At 41.9% G+C, this 24,641-nt stretch overlaps 1 protein-coding gene across 2 annotated transcripts in view; it reads right to left on the minus strand.

Moving 5' to 3' along the window:
* MYO3B (myosin IIIB) overlaps positions 1-24,641 on the minus strand; it is a 447,193-nt gene that overhangs the window by 416,820 nt on the left and 5,732 nt on the right. For both annotated transcript variants that reach the window (XM_042242706.2, XM_060409776.1), the window contains exons 2-6: positions 14,377-14,560; positions 13,288-13,422; positions 2,640-2,744; positions 2,305-2,404; positions 40-116 (exon numbers count right to left, since the gene is read on the minus strand). In XM_042242706.2, coding sequence (XP_042098640.2) covers positions 40-116; positions 2,305-2,404; positions 2,640-2,744; positions 13,288-13,422; positions 14,377-14,523 — 564 coding nt within the window. In that variant the 5' untranslated portion in view covers positions 14,524-14,560. The remainder of the gene's footprint in view (positions 1-39; positions 117-2,304; positions 2,405-2,639; positions 2,745-13,287; positions 13,423-14,376; positions 14,561-24,641) is intronic.

Raw genomic sequence — 24,641 nt, forward strand, 5'->3', positions numbered from 1 at the left:
CTTTCAATAAATACACAGAAATAGATGCCCTCTGCTCACCTCGGGGGCCATCCAGAATGGGGTGCCAACAGATGTGTTTCTCCGTAGACGTGTACTGGTGAGTTGAGCTGAGACACCTACAAGAAAAGCCTGTCATAATCCAGCAGCAAGCAAATGACGATGCTAGACCAGGGCTGGCAAACTTCTTTATAGAGAGTCAGACAGCAAATATCTTAGGCTTTGTGAGCTTAAGGCTCTGTCACAACTACTCAACTCTGCAAAAGCAGCTCAGATAACACAAAGGCAAATGAATGTGGTTGTGTTTTCGCAAAAATTTATTTAGGAATGCATATCATTTTCACATATCATACTCTTCTTTTGATTTTTTTCCCCAACTGTTAAAAAATATAAAAATCCTTCTTAGTTCATAGAGTGTACAAAAATGGGACACAGGTCAGACATGGCTCACAGGCTGTACTTTACCAAAAACTGTAGGTATGAGCATGTCTCACACTATCTAAATCACTAGGATATTTTTTTTCTAGTGAATATTTCTATCCGTACTGCTGCAAAATTGGAATCAAAAGAAAGCATCAATAACTAGGATTAACCCCAAATACCTTCCTACTATATTTCCAAAATATTTCAGGTGATATCTTTCTAAAAATGGTGCTTTGTTTGATGGAGGAAGAAAATTGGCATGTATTATCTATAATTGAACATCAGTGTAGACAGAAAAAATTTTCAGTGCTTTATCATACCTAGAAGGCTGGAAACCTGTCAAGAAAAATACATTTGTCAAATGGAAAAAGAAACAGACTAAGACTATTATTATCCAGGGCTCAATGTTGAGGATTTGAATTTTAATATAATTCCCATGTACTTTGTTTTAGTCTTTGGCCAGCTCTCTTTTTTATGCCACAACAGAAGTAAAGGTGAATTGGATTAGGAGTCAGAAGGCCTGTTTCCCATAGCAATTATGCCTTTTCCTATAAGGCCTCAAGCAGACAACCTCACAAAGAGTCTCAGTTTTCCCACCTTTAAACTGGGAATAATACTGCTCATTACACCTAACACAAAGAGCTCTTAAATATCAAGGGAACAACTGTGAAAATGACATAAATTGAAAAGCATTTTATAAATATAAGGTACTGTTTTATACCAAGCAGAAATCTACTGCAGCCCTTAAGACAGTAACAACAGTTGCCACTAATGTTGTCGATAAGAACTAAAAAACTTGGATACATGTGCTCATCAGCAAAGAACATATCTTTAAGAACATTAGGCATAGATTTGCTAATGGGTACCACGGGTTGTTTTTTGAGGGTAGTTCCACTAACTGCTTGCATTCTTTACTCTTTATTAGGAAGCCAGAGAGGGTTCTTTAAATTCTATTTAAGCACCCTAAAATTTTTCTTTGCTTTTTAAAAAAACAGACCAATTACTTAGTGCAATTTCATTTATCTTTGAGTAATTTCTTCTGAGCAAATGATTCACTGATACATTTTAACACTAAATTCTTTCTAACCAACAAACCAATGAACATACAAAATCATTTTTTCTCCTCCTATGCTGACACTGAAAAAGAACATTTTAAAAAGTGCTTCTGTAAATGTTTTCTCATTATTTACAGCAGTCATGCTGAAGGACTAACTGTTGTCAAATTCATTTAGAAGATTAAACCATTTGATAAACTTAAAAGGAAGATCAAATGGTTTGTTGGATTCAATACAAGGAGTGTTGTAAGGAGATATTTAATAGTTCTCTGGCCTTAGGTGATACAGCTCTCCGTTTCCTCTCACCCTTCCATTTCCTGCTAATGTTTCCAGTTCAACCAGCCTCACATGTAGCAGCATTAATCACAATTTAAAGGGATGTTAGTTTCCAGACCCAAAGGACTATTTTACCTTCTGCTCACTGGGAATTGGTATGCCCGAGGCTAGAGAAAGTCATTTAAAAGACCAAACGTTTTTCTCTTTTCATATGCAAAAGAATAATAGACAAAATGTAAATTATAGACAATTGCCCTGAGTTGTGAAATCCTTCCCAACAAACCAAAATGTTTCCCATCAAATTTGTCTTTTGAAACACTTTCATATTCTCTCTTTAATAAAATTGCTTCTAAAGCTGAAAATAGATTAACAAACAGCATCTCCTAGGGTGATCCATCTGGTGAACCTCCCCCTACTCTCCAGCCTGTATGTCACTGGAAAGGCCCTCAGCCTATGGTGCAGAAGAGAGGCCCCAGTCTTCTGAGATCACAATGAATTGTTGCCTTTGGCTAAACTGCACACATCAAGAAAACAAACGACAAGCAGTCATTACCAAAGTCAACGAGCTTAACTCCTCCTTCTGTTGTCAGAAGAATGTTATTCCCCTTGACATCACGGTGGATGATTCGGTTATTGTGCAAATGCTGAAGGCCCTTCATGGAGTCCCATCACCACCAAACAACAGGAAAGAGAAAAGGAAAATTTGCAACGGTTAGTTTTAAACAATTACCCTACTATTAAAATCTAATCAAAGTCCATATTAGGCTACACCTCCCTGCTGTTAATACACCTTGCATATTATAGAGCAGTTTCCCCTTGTTAATATGCTGTGGGGAGCCAACAAATGACAAACTGCCCCCTCGACCCCACCTTGAAGGACGTCCTTACCAAGAGGGCCCCGTATAAGATGTATGAGATCACTGCTTCGTCCAACCGCTGGTTGCACCTAAGTAGACTTTTGACAAGCTCGGTGACTGAGCCCCCGTTACACAGCTGCAAGAGGAGGTGACAGGGGAGAGAGACAGCAGGAGCACACATACAAAAAGAAAAAGAAAAAAGACAGTAAGAAAAGTCCACCGATTACCAACCTCAAGTAGTAAATTTGCAAATCACAAAACTCTAGGTTGGAACAATGAAACTTCAAATTTCCATTGCACAGTCAAATCTAGTTCTCTGTGTGTATGTGTTTGTGTCTATTTATTCAAGATGATGACTTACGATTGAAAATACAAGTCCAAAAAAGTTGACTTCTTTCTCAAGTTAAATAGCAAAGCACAAGACATTATTTAGACATTAAAAAGAGAATGCATATAATAATCATGGTGAGTTATTACTGGAAATTTTACATGAATATTGTCTGTTTTTTTTTAAAAAAACACATGCAGTCTGAAGGAAAGACAGAGTCAAGATGAATGCCCTTGACTCTTGGGAGGGGATAAATTTTATTTCAAATCTTCCTCTCTCCAGTGCTTGCACTGCAGACACCAGACGTCCCACCAGCAGCTCTTTCTAGAGTTGCAACTGCATGTCAGATTTATTGAATGGAGCTGCATCATATGTTCATTTAACCTTTTCATATTCAACTTTAGAAGCTCAACAACTTCATGCTCTTTTTTTCCCCTGTAATTAAAAACACTGTAAAAGTATATCTTTCATACTTGCTCTCTGTTATAGAATATACCGAGATTTTAGATACATAAACCAGGCATATTATTTTTTCACAGCAACTTGAAGGTTTTCAAGGATAATTTTGACTAAATGCAGAAGGCAATGTGGAGGTTTGGGTGTGCTATTTGCCATTTTAAATCAAGGGTTCTTCAGTGGTTTGAGCAGGGCTTGTATAGACCTTGAAACTATAAGCAGCATGTTGTATATTCATCTTGTACTTTCCTGCTGAGAAAATTCACAGCTTTTGTCAGATCTGTCCATATAAAGTCAAGACCCTGATTTAGAGACCTAGGTTTCCTCCTGGCACTTTGTATAATTTGAGAAAGAGTTAACTAGTGAACAGTGGGGGTCCCCTGGTTGCGGCTGCTTGAGTCAACTGGCTTTTTGTAAGCAAGGCAATCTGAGGGAGCACAGATTAGCACCTTTCCTGAAAGAGGACACTCTTTATCAAAGGAATAGTACATTAAGATCTATTTGACTCCAATTACAAACATTTGCAAGGTTTTAATAAATGGTGAGGAGATGTTTTTGTTTGATGAATGTATTTCTTTTTGCTACATACATGGCAGATACCTCACCCACTCATTAAGAATCAAGATAAGCTGAAACGGAGTCTGCCCATGTTTTTACCATGTAAGTTGCTCACAAACAACACAATTCAACTAAAAATCCAATATAGAATTGTTTGTGAGAGTCGCTTCTGACTGTAAGACTCCATGGACTGCAGCCCGCCAGGCTCCTCTGTCCATGGGATTCTGAAGACAAGGACACTGGAGTCAGTTGCCATGCCCTCCTCTCTGTGATCTTCCCAACCCAGGGATCAAAACCTCGTCTCCTGCATCTTCTGTAGTAGCAGGCAGTTTCTTTACCATTAGTGCCACCTGGGAAGCCTCAGTATAGAATTGGGAATCTTCAATAAAACCATGATAAATCACTATCTCTCAGAAAGGCTTCAGGAGGGAGCCAAGAACAGTGAAATGCGCTGAAGGCTATCGTGGTCTGCGATTATATAAGTGTCCTCAGAATCCTCTCTCCACCAGTGTTTGGTGTAACTTGCTAACTCAACACCAACACTTCTCATGACCATAATATTGAGTACCAGTGTAATTTCTTCCAAAGGATTCCACATTCTTTTTATTTCAACTATGTCTTACATGACCCTGAAGGGCACCTAACATTCAATGTTCAATCTAATACTCTCTTGAACAGTGAATGCATTTTCAGTGTCATGATTTGTAGAAGAATCTTAAAAGCTAAGCTTTCAATAAACATAAAATAATTCTCTCAGGACTCCCCCAATTAGATTTTATATATCAAAGGAACAAAAACAGGAAAACTGAACATAGAGTCAAATGATGATCACGTAAGAATGCAGAACATGACAGAAGGGATGTTTTTGGACCCACAAAAAAAAAAGTCCTTCCAAGGCTGATGGCATAGAGCTTGGAGAGCTTGAGAGAATAAGATCAGGGTGGGGATGCTCCCTTTTGGAAGTGGGAGTTGTATAAAGGAATAATGGTGATGAAACCATTTCATATGAACCTCTTTTATTCAGAAATCTGCAGGGAGACCTCCTCACAGGAGCCTCCTGCCAACAAAGTGGTGTCTGTGCTGTAGAGTGGCAGTAGAGTTCAAGATCCACCGAGCCGGGATTCTAACTGTCCCTACACCTTGCCTGTCTCCTGAGAAGCCTGTATGCAGGGCAAGAAGCAACAGTTAGAACCAGACATGGAGCAACGGACTGGTTCCAAATTGAGAAAGGAGTACATCAAGGCTGTATATTGTCACCTGCTTATTTAACTTCTATGCAGAATACACCATGCAAATGTCAGGCTGGATGAAGCACAAGCTGGAATCAAGATTGCTGGGAGAAATATCAACAACTTCGGATATGCAGGTGATACCACTTTAATGGCCAAAAGTGACGAGGACTTTAAGAGCCTCTTGATGAAGGTGAAAGAGGAGAGTGAAAAAGGTGGCTTAAAACTCAACATTCAAAACACTAAGATCATGGCATCTGGTCCCATCATGTCATGGCAAACTGGTGGGGAAACAATGGAAACCGTGACAGACTTTATTTTCTTGGGCTCCCAAATCACTGCAGATGGTGACTGCAGCCATGAAATTAAAAGATGCTTGTTCCTTGGAAGAAAAGCAATGACAAACGTAGACAGAGAATTAAAAAGCAGAGACATTAGTTTGCCAACAAAGGTCAGTATAGTCAAAACTATGGTTTTTCCGGTAGTCATGTATGGATGTGAGAGTTGGACAATAAAAAAGGCTGAGCACCAAAGAATCGATGCCTTCCAACTGTGATGTTCGAGAAGACTCTTGAGAGTCCCTTGGACAGCAAGGAGATCAAACCAGTCAATCCTAAAGAAAATCAACCCTGAATATTCATCAGGAGGACTGATGCTGAAACTCCAATACTTTGGCCACCTGATGTGAAGAGCCTATTCATTGCAAAAGATCCTGATGCTGGGGAAGATTGAGGGCAAGAGGAGAAGGGAGTGACAGAGGATGAGATGGTTGGATGGCACCACGGACTCAATGGACATGAGTCTGAATAAATTCCAAAAGACAGTGAAGGACAGGGAAGCCCGGCATGCTGCAGTTCATGGGGCTGCAAATAGTCGGACATGATTTAGGGACTGAACAGTAACAACAGCCTGCTCATGACTTGCAAGAGATTTAGAACTTGATGCTGCACTGGCAACAAGGACAAGGCTGGAATTTGAATGAAAAGGAGAGACAGTGAAGACCCCATGATAAGGAGGATCAGGGACCTGAGACACAGGGAGGTCCACAGGGAGATAGTAGGAGGACTCAGGGTCATCGCACAGTTGGAGTGTGGTCTCATTGCCATAGATTTACATGAGCATCTGTATTCAGACTGAAATGTCACCCCAGAGAAGGACAGGAAGAGGGAAAAAGAAAACCATTAAAAAACGAAGTCCTGATCCAAGTGACTAAGCTTTGAGCTGGATTGTGAAAATGGGAAACAAATTCCCCAAACTGGTCCCTTTCCAAAGAAGTACTCAGTTGACTAAGTTTAACAAAATGAGTTCAAATCAACTGTTTCCTCTAGGCAGGCTGGGGGCTCAAGAACAATGTTAGGTTTAGCTGTTGAAAAGAAAGTGACCTCTTGGTTCTCAGTCGTTTGTGACTGTCCAGTTTGCATTACTCAGTCATGAACACTGTCCCTGCACTCAAAGAGCTCAACACCAGAAATGGACACGTGAGTAATAAGAGTGGCAGGTGGAAGTGGAGTATGCCCAGGGGTATGGTGGCACTGAAGAGGGAAGGGTGACTTCTGCCATGCCAGGGTGGAGAGGGAACAGTCTGGAACTCTTCCCAGAGGATGTAACACATACAATGATTCTGAAGGACAAAGGAGCTTATGGCAGGTGAACAAGAAGAGCATCCTTGGAAAAGGGACATCATGTGCAAGGAAGGGAGCACAAAAGAATGAGGTGGGTGGGAGTGTTTCTATTTGCCGGTCCATCTACGTGCGTGTGTCTCTGTCTGTGTGTCTGAATTCTACGTACTCTGCCACTGTTGGGACAAAGGGACAGAATCTAGCACAGAGAGATGGAGAAGTAGAAAGGGGGACAGGGAATGCAGGTGTGCCCTGCCAAAGTGTGTGGACTTTATGCATACGTATTACGATACCATTATATACCATTGGATAGGAGTGGTAAGCTAGCAACAGGTTTCAGACAGGAGGTCTGTTCAGATTTCTAGAAAGACCTTGGTAGCAGACTGGAGGGTGGACAGAACAGGAAGACATAGGCAGTTGGACACTTGTCAGGAGATATTGAAGCAATCAAGAGAAGCAAGGTCAATAAGTCAAGAGTCCTGAGGACAAAGAATCAGGGACAGATTTGAGTGGGTGTTGGGGGGTGGTGCTTTTATAAGATAGCATCGACAGGAATTTTTGACCCAGTTGGATAGAGAAAGTTAAGAAGAGACAGAGTCTAGGGATCTTGTGAGAATATCAATAAAGTTCTTTGATCCCCTAAAGCCAAAGCAGTAATCGACATGCAAAGCACTGCCACACCTTCATCAGAACCACTTCTCGGTCTGGCTTCCGTCTCAGGGAGGCACATGCTTTATTGAATTGCAAGTGCACTATTAAAATTCTACCCAGAGAACATTTAAATTAAATACTGGGTGATGATCCAAGCTAACTCAACCCTGGAATTTTCCCCTGAAACCTCATTTTAGTCTCTCTCCTGCCCTACTTTCAATCTGGCCATTTCTGTAACAAGAGCCTGTTTGGTGGCATTTTAGATGGGTAGCCAACTTACAAACTTTCTTCATAGCTCTAGAACCTACGGATGGATTAAAGGCAGCCATTTTGTCAGCAGGATCAAAACTCAGCTGTGGATTTAAGAACAACAATAGAATCTGACTCAGTTGGTGCCTTTTGTTCACTAAATGTCAGAGTTTAAGAGCTGTCTGATTTCTTGTGCCTCAAAGAAACATATAATTAAACTGCTCAGGGTACCTTTAGGGGAAGCAGTCCTGTGAAGTTGATAAGCCCCCTAGCAAGGTTTTAAAGGGCAGCCTGTGGGTTACAGGGAAAAGATTAAGGCTACTTGGATATAAAAAAGGAAAGCAGGTACACACTGACAATTGTCTAATCAGAGTAAATATTCAGTGAAATTGACTGAACACTTTCAAAGCATGACAAGGGAACTATATTTAAATGCATCAAATAATATAAACCTCTTAAAGCTGTAAGGAGGCAGCCAAGCTTCCTACCTCACCCACCCCTGAGGGTTGGCACCTGCAGCCTTTTATTCCCACCCATGCTGCCAGCCATCAGACTCAAATACAGAGGTAGGTCTGCATCCCTGCAGTCCTCCCTACGCCCTCAGCATTCAGGAAATGTGGCAGCTGGATGCATCTTGAATTTAATGAGCGTTTTGCTCCAAACCAAGAAAAACAGAAAAATCATTTACATTCCACATCTATTTTCCAAAACATCGTTGAATATTGATTCAATCACAGTATGTGCATTTGTTAAGATGGTCGTAATTTCAAGTAATAAAATGTTCCTTGCTCCATAAGCCATCAACTTGCCTCCACATTATTAAAGAGTGACCCATGCAACACAATCACCAAACCTTTATTCTAGTTGAAACTCTAACCTTCAAGTAGCTCCTGTACTGGCAAGCTGATTTGCCCTAAGAGGACAGAATTAGGAGGAATTTCTTTTCAGTGCTCTTTTGTTCAGTGGACTTGATCTTTCAAGGGTGTTAGGTTCTACAGAGGACATAAAGCAAAAGGCAAGGATTATCAAAAGTACTCTTGAAGATGCCTTAGAGAGTACCATGTCAGACAATGTCCACCTCTCAGGAAGGCCAAGCAACATAGTTTTCCTCCATAGCATTGGGAGACATGTGTTTATTTTACTGATACAAAGTCAAGTCACTGTCTTGCCCCTAGAAGAATGAAAACGATGTCACTTGAAACCGTGGAGTTCCAGTCAGGGTGGGCTGGGAGGAAGATGCTCATACTACGAGGGGCAGGAGGGCCCCAAGACCCCCACCTCCTGTTTCAGCCTCTCTCCAGAGCACATTGTAGATCCGGTGAGTAGGCAGAATCACTCCAACACTTCAGCTTCTTAGGCCCTCTTGTTTTTGCTGAATAAAGATAGCCCATGAATATAGGGCGCAACTCAGCTGCATTTCAAAGTTCTCACCTTCTCCACTCCCAAATGTTGTGTGCTTTCCTTCTGACCCCCAGGCACTCCAGTGACTCTCATTCTAGGATCCAGCCAGAAACTGTCCTTGGAGTCAGTGTTCTGTGCTCCAGGGCTTTCTAACCATCTCTGGCCAATCAAAACATGGTTCAGACCATCGGAGTTCCACTATGACCCTGACTTGTTAACATGATAACCTTGACTCATGCCACAATATCAGTGGGTGAAAATGCTTTAAGGTGTTAACTTGCAATGATAGTGGGGCTTAGACTGGACTTTCTAGGGCCTTACATAAATAAATGCAAAATCTGAACAGAGGTATCATTTCCCCCAACTTTGGCTTAGATACTGAACTTACACATAGATCTTTGAGAGGAAAAACAGGTTAAAAATAATTCTTTCATTTGGTTTTAAAATGTAAGGATCATTTTTTTAGTTTACATTGTCACTAGCACTCTAAATGCTCAACTATTTCTTTTAAGTTGAACATATTATTTGAGCAGAAATAGTATTTACCAGTGGAAAGTTTTACACCAAAGGAAAACAAAAAAATATATATTTCATGTCTTAGCAAATACTAGGCATTTTGTCTGAATATGGAGCTTTTCTTAAAGGTCTAATTTCTTATTATATTTCATTTAGGTGAGAGATAATAAAACTTGTAGATTTTCTGAATTTAACATTAACTAGGATAAAACTTATTCACAAATTATCCAAAAGATTATTATGTATGTTTTTGTCTCCATATCTTTCTCCTCTAGTAGTTGTCTGTCACTGAGGAAAGCTTTGGTTTGCTTTCTGGTAACAATTAGTAATTAATTTCAGAAATGACATTTTTATTTGCTTTTGTTTTCAGAGTTGTGGTGATTTAGGAAGGTTATTAATAACATTTTTCTGTCCTCAAGAATTGCTCTGTGGAATAGCTTCTCACGGTTCCTTTCATCATATTCAGCAAGGAAACAGCAAAGGCAATATAAATTTAATCTCAATATACAGGATGAAGGGAACAGTATTAAACAGATCATAATTTTATTGTGCAAGTTTCCTAAAGCACTCATTAAAAAGCTATCGGCGGTGCAACATGGTCAAGGTACTGTGTGGACTGTCATTATCTTCCAGCAGAGTGTGTGTGTGTGTTTGTGTATGTGTGTATGTGTGTGTGTAATCAGGAACTGCTGCTATTTCAACCAGAAATCCGAAGTCTATTTCCCGGACCTGACAGACAGCATCATGGGCAGCAGCGACACCGAATGGGAGAGAAGCAAAGTGCGGTCCTTCTCTAGTTCTGCCATGTAACTGGTTATGGGACAGTGGGCATGCCACTCCTTCTCTGGGTCTCTTTTCCTCAACTGAACACTAGGAGAGTGACCTGAAGGAAGGCTGAGGTCCCTGCCAGCTCGAGGAGTTCAGGAATCTGAGTCTATAAGCATACTGGAGGCGCTGGACACAGCTAACCCAGGAGCCTGGCGTGGTTGGCCTATTCCTAAACAGAAAAGACTGAGGATATCTGGTTCCCCATGCCGTCAGCTTTGGCATGGACCAACGCAACCTGCAAAAGGTATAATATCTGCCTACTGTATTGCTGAGGCATGAATAATTCAGTGTGCCAGGGCAACCTCATTATCTGTGCTTAGTCACCCAGAAACAGCAAGAGACAGTCCACGGGGGAGTATTTGCACAAGGCTCAGTTCACAGTTCTGAGCTCCTTCTCATCTTTCAAGACCAGGTGCGGCTCTTTCCGGCTGCCTTGGCTGTGCCTTAGGGGCTAACATTCAGTCACTCCTCATGGGGAAGAGCGCTTGTCCTCCAGGTGGTGGCAGGTATGAGCAGCCTACCTTCCCACCTGGTCAAATGGAGGGAGGGACAGCCTCTTTTCAAGCTCTGGAAAACCCCTGGAAGGTCCAGTTTTCTATATCTGAATGCAAAGTCTTTTTAAGTCGGGGTAAAATGAAAGGAAACTAGGACTTTTTGGTCACAGGAAATGGCAACCCACTCCAGTGTTCTGTTCATCTGTTGTATTCAGGTGGGATAATCTGCAAGGAACATTTCTGTCACACTAGTTGCACTCTTCAGAATATAAAGATGTGAGGGATTTGGGTTTTTAGAAATCATCTTTGTCTGTTTAGTTGACTGGTTACATCACATAGCATGTTCTTATAGTATCATATTTTGGATTTTATTATCCCCCACTCCTTCCCTGGGAATATTACAGATTCTCTTGCCTGGAGAATCCCCGGGCGGGGGAGCCTGGTGGGCTGCCGTCTATGGGGCCGCACAGAGTCTGACATGACTGAAGCGACTTAGCAGCAGTAGCAGCAGTACTTATATTATTAAATGATAATCAGGTTTAAAACACTGAGGTCTTACAGAGTTTAAGAATATAATCCTAGAGACACTGCTGCTGCTGTTGCTAAGTCGCTTCAGTCGTGTCTGACCCTGTGTGACCCCATCGACGGCAGCCCACCAGGCTCCCCCAACCCTGGGATTCTCCAGTCAAGAACACTGGAGTGGGTTGCCATTTCCTTCTCCAATGCATGAAAGTGAAAAGTGAAAGTGAAGTCACTCAGTCGTGTCCAACTCTTAGCAACCCCATGAACTACAGCCTACCAGACTCTTCCATCCATGGGAATTTCCAGGCAAGAGTACTAGAAATTATTATTTCAGAGACCCTAGAAATATTACTTTCCATATTGTGTGAGAATAAGCATTTAAAAATTAATTTTGTTAATATTCTAGAGCTTTGTAAGCAGGGTAAATCTGTAATATTCCCAGGGAAGGAGTGGGGGATAATAAAATCCAAAAGATGATACTATAAGAACATACTATGTAATGTAACCAGTCAACTAAACAGACAAAGATGATTTCTTAAAACCAAAATCCCTCACATCTTTATATTCTGAAGAGTGCAACTAGTGTGACAGAAATGTTCCTTGCAGATTATCCCACCTGAATACAACAGATGAATTTCTCATACATGGTTGCTATGGCATCCAATATGTCTCATGACCAAGCCTCCTAGAGTCAGATGGGAGGTTTTCGACAAAAGAACCCAGACAGTGAATCCAGGACTGACCTCCCCTTTGTTGCTTCTTTCTTAAAGCTTTCACACATGTCCTCGCGCTCATGGATCAAACATGTGACCTCAGGCACGGAGGCTGATTCAGAGGGGTGGCGTCTAGGACAGATGAGGGTGGGCCTCATGAGCATGAGGGAATACAACAGACCTGTCCTAATATACTGATTTCACATGCTGTCACTGCGTTGTTGCCATGTTAATCCCATGGAGGAACTGTATTTGTAGGGAAATTTGCACCCAGTTACACACATTCATTTCTATTAACAAGGGAGAGAGAAGGGCAAGACTATAGTGGATACAGTGATGCTGGCTTCAGACTGTCTCTTCAAAGCAGATGTGGCCAGAAATATCAGATGCTCCCTGCTCCCAAGTACCAGAGGCACCTCTCACCAGGAATTGTGCCTAGCTACAGGGAACCTCCTCCCCCAAGGCCACATGCCTGCCCAGGGTGCCATGCACCCAGTGATTGGTTAATGCAAAGATAAAATACAGGACGACCCTACAAGAGCATCCCAGGTCTTCTTCTCCCTGAGGATGGGCTGAGGCCTCTGTTGCAACTACACTGATGTTTCCTGTTTCCCTTGTCCAATCCCACCTTTCATCCAGGTCTAGCCCCAAGAAAAGGAACTCTCCAATAACCTTCCATAAACAATTGTCAGAGTTTATTTTCAGAAAATCCAACCTGAGATGAGGATTAATGACCATGAATGGGCTGATTCAAATTCGGCGAGCAAGTAAACCTTGGGTTAACAACTTTTGAAAATGAGCTGCAGTCCTTTGGAATACGTTTTCTGCGAAATTTTCCCAGCCTGGAGTAGAAAATAACCTTTTCCAACTGTATTTTTATATCCATTGTATTAGAAAAAAAGATTATTAAAACCTCAGAAGCAGAGAAACATGCACATTTTCAGCACACAGCCTACCTGTAAAACGTAGAGAATACCACGTCTGGTAAGGTACCTGTGATATGCAGGAGAGATCATTTACCCTAAATGTGCATCTTATAGTATTTAGGCAATAACGTGTCTGCTCACCCTTGGTGAGCTGTCTGAATCGATGGTCACCCAACAGGAGCCTCTTACCTCCAGGACCAGCCACAGCTGTCCTCCCACACAGTGATCCGCTTTGTAAAACATTCCGTAAAACTTTACAACATTGGGATGATTCGGGAGAAACTGCAAAATGTTGTATTCTGCTTCAATCTCTTCATCCATATCCTATATAGGGTAAAAAAAAAAAAAATGCATGCTGAATTCAGTATAATGTGTGAGGTAAGGTACAGGACTGATACCATGATCAGGTAAGCCCTTAACAAAGCATATTTAGTCTGCATTTTTTATGTCATCATTACCATATCTTGAAAACACCTAACAATGAACATGTAGATACCAACTAAAGCCTTCCAATTGTTATATCAGTAAAATGTCTTCATTATATATCTTTAAGAATAATATCATAAATATCCTTTTAAAATTTAAAAATGTCTGAATTTTCAAAGCAGTTAAAGAGAAGTAGTGCAAAGGGATCCAACCAACACTTATAACCTCACTGTGCTAAACAGTGGACAGCATTGTAAGCTCAGTGTTCAGTGCTCTGATGGATGCCAGGCTAAGATGACTGAACACCACACATCTGGGCCACTTTGTAACTTACAGAGAGACCAGACTCTGTGTAAACCCAAAGCATCACTCTTTACAAGAGAATAACTGTCGAAGAGCCCTGGGGACTAAAACCAAAACAATAGGAAAATGGACAAAAGAAAATCATCTAGAAAATCATCAAAGGAACTTTTGACTCCAAATGAAGTCCCTTCATTCAGATGGGCCGGATTTCCTTGGTGGCTCAGACAGTAAAGTGTCTGCCTACAGTGCGGGAGACCCGAGTTCAATCCCTGGGTTGGGAAGATCTCCTGGAAAAGGAAATGGCAACCCATTCCAGTATTCTTGCCTGGGAAATCCCATGGACGGAGAATCCTGGTAGGCTACAGTCCATGGGGTCACAAAGAGTCAGACACGACTTCACTCCACTTCACTTCATTCAGATGTGCCAGGGAGTCATAACTCATTTTGGGATATCATGTCAGGTTTCAGTATCTCTAGAAAATCACCCCCAGAATCAAGAAAAAAGTTGAAAACTCAGTGTGCATGAAACCCTATATTGTAGTTACTTACACTGATTGGATCTAGAATTTTTACTGCGGCCAGGCTCCCATCTCTCTTATTAGTCACCTTGTAGACCTTGCCATAGGTGCCTTTACCTATGGTCTCTATAATTTCCCAGGTATCTGTGGGATCTGGAAGCGATTCAAGTCCAAGCATCGTGGCGTTGTAATGAAACAATCCATACAGATGTCTCCTGGTGGGAGGAAAAGCTTGTTATGAGCAACAGATCGCAGGATTAGTGTCAATGGGCTTTTGAAACAAGAATATTTTTATTTCTTAACCAGCACCCTTGTGGTACTTTCCTTTTTAAACAGTCCCCTTGTACTTTAAGTAGATTTTTTAAAGAGAGATTTGAAGCCTCTTTAAGAAATGGGAGTAGAAGATACAGGGTGGGCTGCATGGCTCTGGAACATCTTTAAAAACACAGTTCTAAAAGGGGAGATTATATCCAGACAGAAGGAGGGAGGAAAAGGGCCAAAGAGGATGTCCAGTCATGACCAGACAATCTCATTCTAGGTTGCTAGTAGTGGCTGCTGATGCCAGGAAAAAATCTGAAAGTCTCAGGTCTGAGATCCTTACAGCCAAATTCTGTAACCTTGACCAGGTCTCTCCGATGGTCACTAGAAACTAGCATCCAGCCTCTGTGTGCAAAGTCTGGGCTGTTAGGAAGGAGGATCTGGTGCCTCTACAAACCCCTCTGTCCCTGTCCTTTCAGAAAGCTTATGTTAAATCTTCCAGGACTCCCTTGAGTCTCGAAAGGCTGGCTCAAGAGTTAATGATTAGGAAATGTGAAGATATAGAAACAAAGAATAGCTATTGGGCCAAGAAACTGGTAACAACTTAGACTATAAATCTGCCACATAGCAGAAACACTAAACTCCCAGTTCGCTGAAAGATATGGATAAAAGCCTGACACACATTTCTGAATTGTTTCTACAGGAAGAAGACTGCAAACAGATGACAACTGCTGACCACAAGAACAGAGATTCTAGACTGGTTGAAACTAGAAAGCTGATGATGCTTGCAACTTCACCTTGATGCCAACCAATCTGAGATGCTCGTGTACAAGTTGATCACACACCCTCCCTCACACCGCCTTTAAAAGTCCTTCCCTAAAGCCATCAGGTAGTTCAGGTCTTTGGGGCATCGGCTGTCTATTCTCTTTGCTTGATGCCCTGCAGAAAACATCGAACTTTCTTTCACCACACCCCGCATGAGAGGGTAAGAGAACCTAAACTGGGTCTGGTAATAGCATCAGTCAGTGCACAGTATCCATTGTCATCCAGGTCTTAGGTCCTGCAAGGATTAGCCAAGCCCAGACCCTGTCCATATAGCAATAGCCTGCTGTGGAAATCACTCTGAATGGCTAACCAGAAGCTGCAAGCTCACCCCACCTTAGCAGTAGTCTATTTAATAAGGACTTGGCCCTGTAAAGTTTATGTACTTTAAAGTACCAGCAGCAAGCTTGGCAGGCAAAGAAAGTCACCCTAGACTGGTCCCATGAAAAAGCCCCTTCAAATATAGTTACTCCAAGGCTGGAAGAGGGGTCTCAACCCCAGGCTGCTTCTAACCTCAGGAAAGGGGCCATTAGACTCCAACAGGTACAACCACAGCATCCAGTCTCCACGTGTCCACCTGGAGTGAGCCCTTCTGCCTCATGCTGGACAATCCAATTTCCACTTCTAATTATCTTCCAGACTGCATTCCCTGAAGACACAGCCTTTTGACTTGGAACAAAAATTCACTTTTCATCCTTACCCTTTCTGATGGGGACATTTCAAAGATATTGAAAACCATTACCAAAACCAAACAAAATCCCAATATCTGTGGTATTGATACTGGGAGGGAATCTGTCTTTCCAGAGTCCACCTGGCAGGAATTTTATGCTCTGAAGGGGTCTCCAACCAGCACCTTGAGAGCCCAGGCCAGGCTCACGCTGGGCTGGGACAATGACCCTAAAAGGTCAGGTGGTCAAACAATTCCTGATTTTCATCTTCTGGTTTCAAGATTCTAATGAACTCTAAGCTTTCGCCTTGGCCAGTGTTTCCCAAAATCCGCCTTTCTCAGCACATGTTTCACAATTCTTGCCATACATGTATGTTACCTGTGCTATTAGCTACTAATTTAAATTACTTGCTTTTTAACATAAATAGATGTCTTATGTTTTTTTTAATTTTTTTGTTACCCACAGACTGCTGGGAGAAATATCAACAACCTCAGATATACAGATAACACCACCCTAATGGCAAAGAATGAAGAGGAGCTAAAGAGCCTCTTAATGAAAGTGAAAGAAGAACAGGAAAAAGCTGGCTTAAAATTCAACATTCAGAAAACTAAGATCATGGCATCTGATCCCATCACTTCATGGCAAATAGATGAGGAAACAAAGGAAACAGTGACAGATTTTTATTTATTGGGCTCCAAAATCATTGTGGGAGGTAACTGCAGCCATGAAATTAAAAGACAATTGCTCCTTGGAAGAAAAGCTATGACAAACCTAGACAGTATGCTAGAAAGCAGAGACATCACTTTGCCAACAAAGATCCGTGCACTCAAAGCTATGGTTTTTCCAGTAGTCATGTACGGATGTGAGAGTTGGACCATAAAGAAGGCTGAGCACCAAAGAATTGATGCTTTTGAACTGCGGTGTTGGAGAAGACTCTTGAGAGTCCCTTGGACAGCAAGGAGATCAAACCAGTCAATCCTAAAGGAAATTAACCCTGAATATTCATTAGAAAGACTGATGCTGAAGCTGAAGCTCCAATACTTTGGCCACCTGATGTGAAGAGCTGACTCATTGGAAAAGACCCTGATGGTGGGAAAGATTGAAGGCAGAAGGAGAAGGGGGCGGCAGAGGTTGAGATGGTTGGATGGCATCACCAACTCAATGGACGTGAGCTTGTGCAAACTCCAGGGAAGCCTGGTGTGCTGCAGTTCATGGTGTCACAAAGAGTTGGACATGACTGAGCGAAAAACAACAACAATAACAACATGGCGTGTAGGATCTTAGTTCCTTGACCAGGGATCAAACCCACACCCCCGGCAATGGAAATCTGGAGTCTTAATCACTGGGAAGTCCCATATATATCTTTTAAAGGCACTTCATATCCCTACCCTAAATCATTTGCCATATATCAAAATTAACTGTGAAAAGATGATTATACTAAAAACAACAGTTGTTCAAGTACAGTCAGAGACTGCTGTCCCTGTTCTTTGAAGGAGATCATGGAGTGATGGGGTAGAGTTAAAGACTAGCACAAACTTTTCCCTTCATCTCATCAGAAGACATGAAAAAGAATTAGCAAGTGAGCAATTTTGTCCCTGTGTAAATCACTGTCCTTTATTGCAAGATCCTCAAAACCTCTGAACACCTTGGGAACGGCTCTTCAGCTCAACTTCTACAAAAGCGAAAGGCAGGATCAACTGAGGATGTTGATTAAGGCCAGACAGTGGGGATGGGGAGGGTAATGAGATGTGCTTCCTGGAGAGAAGAATCTGGCCCATCAGCATGGGTAGAATTACTTTATACTCACCAGGACAGGCCCTGTTTCTCTACTTGCATCTGGGCTCAGCGCCACTGACACAGAGGTGCTGAGCCAAAATGCCTGCACGATCCAGACCCTGCCCTGTCTAGCCTCAAGATTTGCCTAGCAACGCATCTCTCTGGGCCTCAGTTTCCTCATTGACACAGTGGGGCTGCTTCTGCCACCCACTTCACATTGTGGCCATGAGTCTAAGAGGATGAAGACAGAAAGAGGTGAACGTGGTGAGTGCTCGACCAGTGACAGTTGCCGTCACAAAGGCACAGCACCGTGTTCTGCCTCAGCAGAGGCAGCACAGCTTCTTGTTTTGTTTTATTTTACCCTCAGCCACAAACCAAATGAGAACCAAATCTGCTCTGCTCCAATCAGTTAGCAGCTTCCAACAAATGGCAAGAATTCAGTGTGTGCAAGTGAAATGAAATCATAGCCTGTGGCAGTGGGAGAGGACCCTGGAGGCCCTCGAATCAAGTGGTTTCCTGATGATTTGGGGCCATGACACCCTTCTGTTAAATTAAATCTTACTTGGGATGCTGATGGATAAGCTGAGAGAAGTGGTGCCCTTCTGGCTGGGGGAGGCTGAGGAAGCGGGTGCCTGCACATGCCTCCCATGGGGGACCAGAGGGAGCACCAACCCCCTGGTCTGCTTGCAGCTGCTGGGTTCAGCACTGCGAGTCCTGTAGCCTGGGAAACCTCAGAACTAGGCAAACCAGGACAGTCTGTCAACCCTAGACTCTGGGATCTTCTGTGAGCACTATTAGAAAATCCCTGATTAAGTAGCCTCCACCACCAGCATCTCATCCCCTACTAGGCTTAAACTGTAACTTGCCCACACCCCAATTCATATGACTGTATGTGTGTGTGTGTTAGTCTCAGTCATGTCTGACTCTTTGCAACTCCATGGACTGTAGTCCATGGGATTTCCCAGGCAAGAATACTGATATGAGTTGCCATTTCCTTCTCAGAGCATCTTCCCGACCCAGGGATCGAACGTGGGTCTGCTGCATTGCAGATGGATTATTTACTGTCTGACCCACCAGGGAAGCCTGCCCCAATTCATATATGGTGAAGTCCTAATCTCCAGTACCTCAGAATGTATTTGGAGATAGAACCTTTAAAGAGGTAATCAAGGTAAAATGAGATTATGGGGCAGAGGGGTGGGAAGAAGTTAATCCATACAACCAGTGTCCTTTAAAAAAGAGATTAGGGCACAGACACATGGAAGAAAGACTCTGTAACAGAGGGAGATGGTCATCCTCAAGCCATGGAGAGAGCCCTCAGAAGGAACCAACTTTGCTGACATCTTGGTTTGGACTACTAGCCTCCTGAACTTTGAAGAAATACATTTCTGTTGTTTAAGCCACCCAGTCTGTGGTGCTTTGGTATAGGAGTCCTACCTAGCTAACTAATGGGTTTCCCTGGTGGCTCAGTTGGTAAAGAATCTGCTTGCAATGCAGGAGACCTGGGTTCAATCCCTGGGTTGGAAAGATCCCTTGGAAGAGGAAATGGCAACTCACTCCAGTATTCTTGCCTGGAAAATCTGATGGACAGAGGAACCTGGCAGGCTACAGTCCATGGGGTTGCAAAGAGTCAGACTTGACTGAGTGACTAAGCACTTGCGTGCGCGTGCACACACACACACACACACATGCACACACACACACACACATTCACACTAATTTACAGACAAAACTTAAGTCCAGGTTGGTGACAGGACTGTGTCGGGTCAGTACAGGAATGGGAATCCAGGCTTTCCTAAGCCCACATAATAGAATTAAGGGAATCCTCTGATTAGCAATGGTTCTCTCTGACCAACTGCACCAAATACTGAACAGTTCTGTGAGGGAGATGTTTCCCACATGGAAGCCAAACACGTCACAGACCTAATAGACCAGCACTCTCTGAAAAACCCACCAGAGGGAATCATCTACAGTCAACACCAGTAATGGGTGAGCAGGAGGCAGACCCCCCAGGTTCCACTGCTATGCCCATCATGTTGATCTGGACATACATTCACAGACAGGGTTAAATAAAGGTGCAGCAGAACAGGCACACATTAATAGGCTTGCCAGTCTGCTGTCTTTAAAATCAATACCCAACTCTATAAACTCTCTGATGATTGATTAAACAGCCAGCCCAAACAGTGGCTGCTTATACAGCCCCATAAAAGTGGTGATAATCTGCTTGGGGAGGCAGCCCTACAGACAGCTGAAAAGCTGCTCCTGGCCAGAATGTTAACCTTGGTGGGTAGATGGTTCTTCTGCCTATGTCTGTACCCAGGGCCTCACGTAATTAGCCAGGAGTGACCAAAGAAGGGTCAGGAGCAGTTTGGACTAAGAGGGATGAACGTGGGACTGCAGTTTCCTGCATCTCCCATATGAGGTCTCCATCATTTATTCAAACACAGAATTAAAGAGTGACCTCAGGAGATTTGGCTTCCCTGGGAACTCAGCTGGTAAAGAATCTGCCTGCAATGTAGGAGACCCCAGTTCAATTCCTGGGTCAGGAAGATCCCCTGGAGAAAGGATAGGCTACCCACTCCAGTTTTCTTGGACTTCCCTGGTGGCTCAGCTGGTAAAGAATCTGCCTGCAATGCTGGAGACCTGGGTTCGATCCCTGGTTTGGAAAGATCCCTGGAGAAGGGAACACCTATGCACTCCAGTATTCTGGCCTGGAGAATTCCATGGACTGTGTAGGCCATGGGGTTGCAAAGAGTTGGACACAACTGAGCGACTTTCACTTCACTCAGGAGACTTGAAATCTCAAGTTACATGGGTTGCTCTCAATGCAAAACAAATAGAAAGACAAATCTATCTGGGAAGATGTGAGTGATGGCATTTTTCAGCATGAGACGGGCTCATGCAGTTTGCACCCCAATTCATATTTCTCATGGACCTGGACATGTCTGTAGTGTGGCTGTTCTAGAGTGAAGACTTGATGAATACTCTTTGATTTTTTATGTAGTAATACTACAGAAGTCAATACCACAGACAGATTTCTGATCAAAGTCACTACTCTCTCAGAGCAAGATTCTGCTGTCCCCTCTCTTCCTGTGGCATCCAAACCCTTCCACTATGGGGAAAAGCCATCAGCAAGGCAAGGAGGACATCACCTACGAAAGAAATCTCCATCTAGTACATAACGGTAACCTAGGTATTAAAGGAATGTTTCCCTACTTTTCCCTATGCATCACAATTAGCAAAATATCTAGGATATATCCAACTTCTCATTACTTAAGCCATCAGATAGATAGATAGAAAAGCAGACATATTTAATAAGAGACTTTAAACAACGGGGCTTCTCTGTGGCTCAGATGGTAAAGCGTCTGCCTGCAATTCAGGAGACCCAGGTTTGATCCCTGGGCCTGGAAGATCCCCTGGAGAAGGAAATGGCTACCCATTCCTGTACTCTTGCCTGAAAAACTCCATGGACTGTCGCCCGAGGAACCTGGTAGGCGACAGTCCATGGAGTTGCAAAAGAGTCGGACACGACTGAGCGACTTCACTTTAAACAACAAGGTCCTACTGTATCTCACAGGGAACTATATTCAGTATTTTGTAATAACCTATAATGAAAAAAATCTGAAAAAGAACACACATAAATATTTATATGTATATATAACTAAGTCACTTTGCTGTACTCCACAAACCAAGACAACATTGTAAACCAACCATACTTCAGTAGAAAGAAAAAAGAGACTTTATCTTTGTGGTAACAGAATCCCTCAGAAGATAAGAACAATAATCCTTGTTTTGTTTTGTTTTCAGAAGACAATCCCCTAGAGTCATAGGCCGTGCCTCTTTGCAGCAATTGGGAAAGCAGGCTGTCAATAATATTTTTTCTGTTGATAAGTACAAATGGACTGAACATGACCTGTGTTTGCAACTAAGAGCAGGGGCAGGTCTTGCTCCACCAGAGAACAGCTCAGCTCCAGGACCTTCTGCCGCAAGAGAGGGGCACCTTGCCCAGGTTTCAAGTTGCAGTGAGGAGTTCCCGTGTGGCTGTAAAGTAGTAGCACATCTGTTGCTTTATCTTGGCAGGACTGATGTCTAAAGACTTCCTGAGGAGTTCTGGTTACAGTTATCAGCAGAGGACACACTTTAAAAAATAAGCCAACATATTCCAGGCTTAGGTTGTGCCAAACATTATACCAGAGAGATTTAAATTCCACACATTTTTAGCAATCACAAAGGAAAGTCAGGCATCCTGATGGAAGAACACCCTAAGAAAGAGTGTTGCCAAAAAATTAAAGCTGAATCTGATCGAACTTCTAGATTACCAATTTACAGGAATAACACAGGTCAGGACAACATGCTAGACAACACCGTGGGTGTACAAATAAGCAAAATCCAGACTCTCAGTAAGAAATGCTCCAAGACAAATCACGCAACTTCTTCAAAAAATAAACTGCTAATAAAAATAAATAAACTGAAAGGGGAAACCTCAGGATTAAAAGGTGCTTATGATTTATGATACATACCAAATATAAAATAAACTGGATTCACAAAAACAAACTTTAAAAAAATAACAGTTATGAGATTATTAGGACACTGACTAGTTATTTAATGATATTAAAGATATATTGCTAATTATTTTAGTTGTGATAACTATATTTGTGGCTGTATTTTTAGTCCTTATCTTTTATCAATATATCCTGAAATATTTACAGGTATAACAATATGCTGTCTGGAAAAATATGAGTGGAAAAAATACAGGGCGTACATGACATAAGACTGATCATGCAAGATTATTATTGAAGCTGCGTACATGAGGGTTCATAATCATGCTCTGTTTACATTTGTATGTTTTTCAATTCCCTACTTTGGAGATTATAAAAAGTTTTTAAACTTCTGTGTAATTAACGTACGTCAGCATACATTCTGATATTCATGCACCAGGTCAACCCCACCTCTCCCTGAACCACTTCCTCATAGTGGATTCTATAAAAATGTCTCTGGACAGCTACATGTAAAAGAGTGAAATTAGAATGTTCTCCAACACCACAGGGGCTTCCCAGTTGGTGCTTACTGGTAAAGAATCCCCCTGCCACTGCAGGAGACATAAGAGACACTGGTTCGATCCCTGGGTCGGGAAGATCCCCTCGGGAAAGAAATGGCAACTCCCTAACACTACACACAAAAAATAAACTCAAAACATGTTAAAGACCTAAATGCTAGACCAGATATTATAAAACTCCTAGAGGAGAACATAGGTAAAACACTATTTGACATAAATCACAGCAATATTCTTTTGGATCCATCTCCTAGAATAATGGAAATGAAAACAAAAATCAATAATTGGGACTTAATTAAACTTTAAACTTTTGCGCAGCAAAGGAAATCATAAACAAAATGAAAAGACAACCTACAGAGTGGGGGAAAATATTTGCAACTGACAACGGATTAATCTCCAAAATATACAAACAGCTCATGCAACTCAATAAAAAATAAATAAAAACAAATAACCCAATCAAACATGGGTAGAAGATCTAAATAGACATTTCTCCAAAGAAGACATACAGATGACCAAAAGGTACATGACAAGATTCTCAACGCAACTAGTTATTAGAGAAATGCAAAGCAAAACTATAATGAGGTATCACCTCACGCTGATCAGAATGGCTATCATCAAAAAGTCTACAAATAAGAAATGCTGGAGAGAAGGTGAAGAAAAAAAAACCCTTCTACACTATTGGTGGGATTGAAAAACTGGTGTAGCTATTATGGAAAACAGTATGGAGGTTCCCTAAAAAACAAAAAAGTAGAATTACCATATGATCCAGTAATCCCACTCCTGGACAGAGAAAAACCATAATTTGAGAATATACAGGCATTCCATATTCATTACAGTACTATTTACAGTAGCCAAGACATGGAAGCAACCTAAATATCCATTGACAGATGAATGAATAAAGAAAATGAGGTATATTTACACAATGGAATATTACTCAGCCAAAAAAATGAAATAATGCCATTTGCAGCATGGATGCACCTAGAGATAATCATACTAAGTGAAATAAGCCAGACAGAGAAAAACAAATATCATATGATATCACTTACATGTGGAATCTAAAAAGATCATGCAGATGAAAGTACATACAAAATAGAAACAGACCCACAGACACAGAAAAAATATTTATGGTTACCAAAGGCAAAAAGGAGGGAGGGATAAATTCAGGAGTTTGGGATTAACATATACACACTAGACACATAAAATAGATAACCAACAAAAACCTACTATATAGCATAGGGAACTATACTCAATATTCTGTAGTAACCTGTATGGGAAAAGTATCTGAAAAAGAATAGATATATGTCTATGTATAACTGAGTCACTTCACTGTATACCTGCAACTAACACAACATTAAAATCTATATTTCAACAAAAATAAATTAATTTTTTTAAGTCTCAGAGCCTCATGTGGGCTAGCACTGGAGTCATTAAGAAATAGTAAACCACCAATATAAGTTCAACAATAAAACACGTTGATTCTAAAGCTCCCACACTCGTGTTGTCCGAAAGTCACCTTTCAGTCTACCTCTAGGTGACCGAGGCACAGTCAGTCCCCCTCAGTGGCTGATGTCCCAGCCCAAACTGCCACTAAATGCAGAACTGTAGTTACGAGAAACTAATGAACCGCTGAATGGCACAGGAAAATCAATAGGCAGAAGAAGGCGAGTGACCTTCTTCTGCCCGTCCAACTCCTGTTCTTTTTTCCTGAAGGAGGAAGAGAGA

Source organism: Ovis aries, chromosome 2 (genome assembly GCF_016772045.2).
Source record: "Ovis aries strain OAR_USU_Benz2616 breed Rambouillet chromosome 2, ARS-UI_Ramb_v3.0, whole genome shotgun sequence".
In the NCBI taxonomy this organism is placed as follows: Eukaryota; Metazoa; Chordata; class Mammalia; order Artiodactyla; family Bovidae; genus Ovis; species Ovis aries.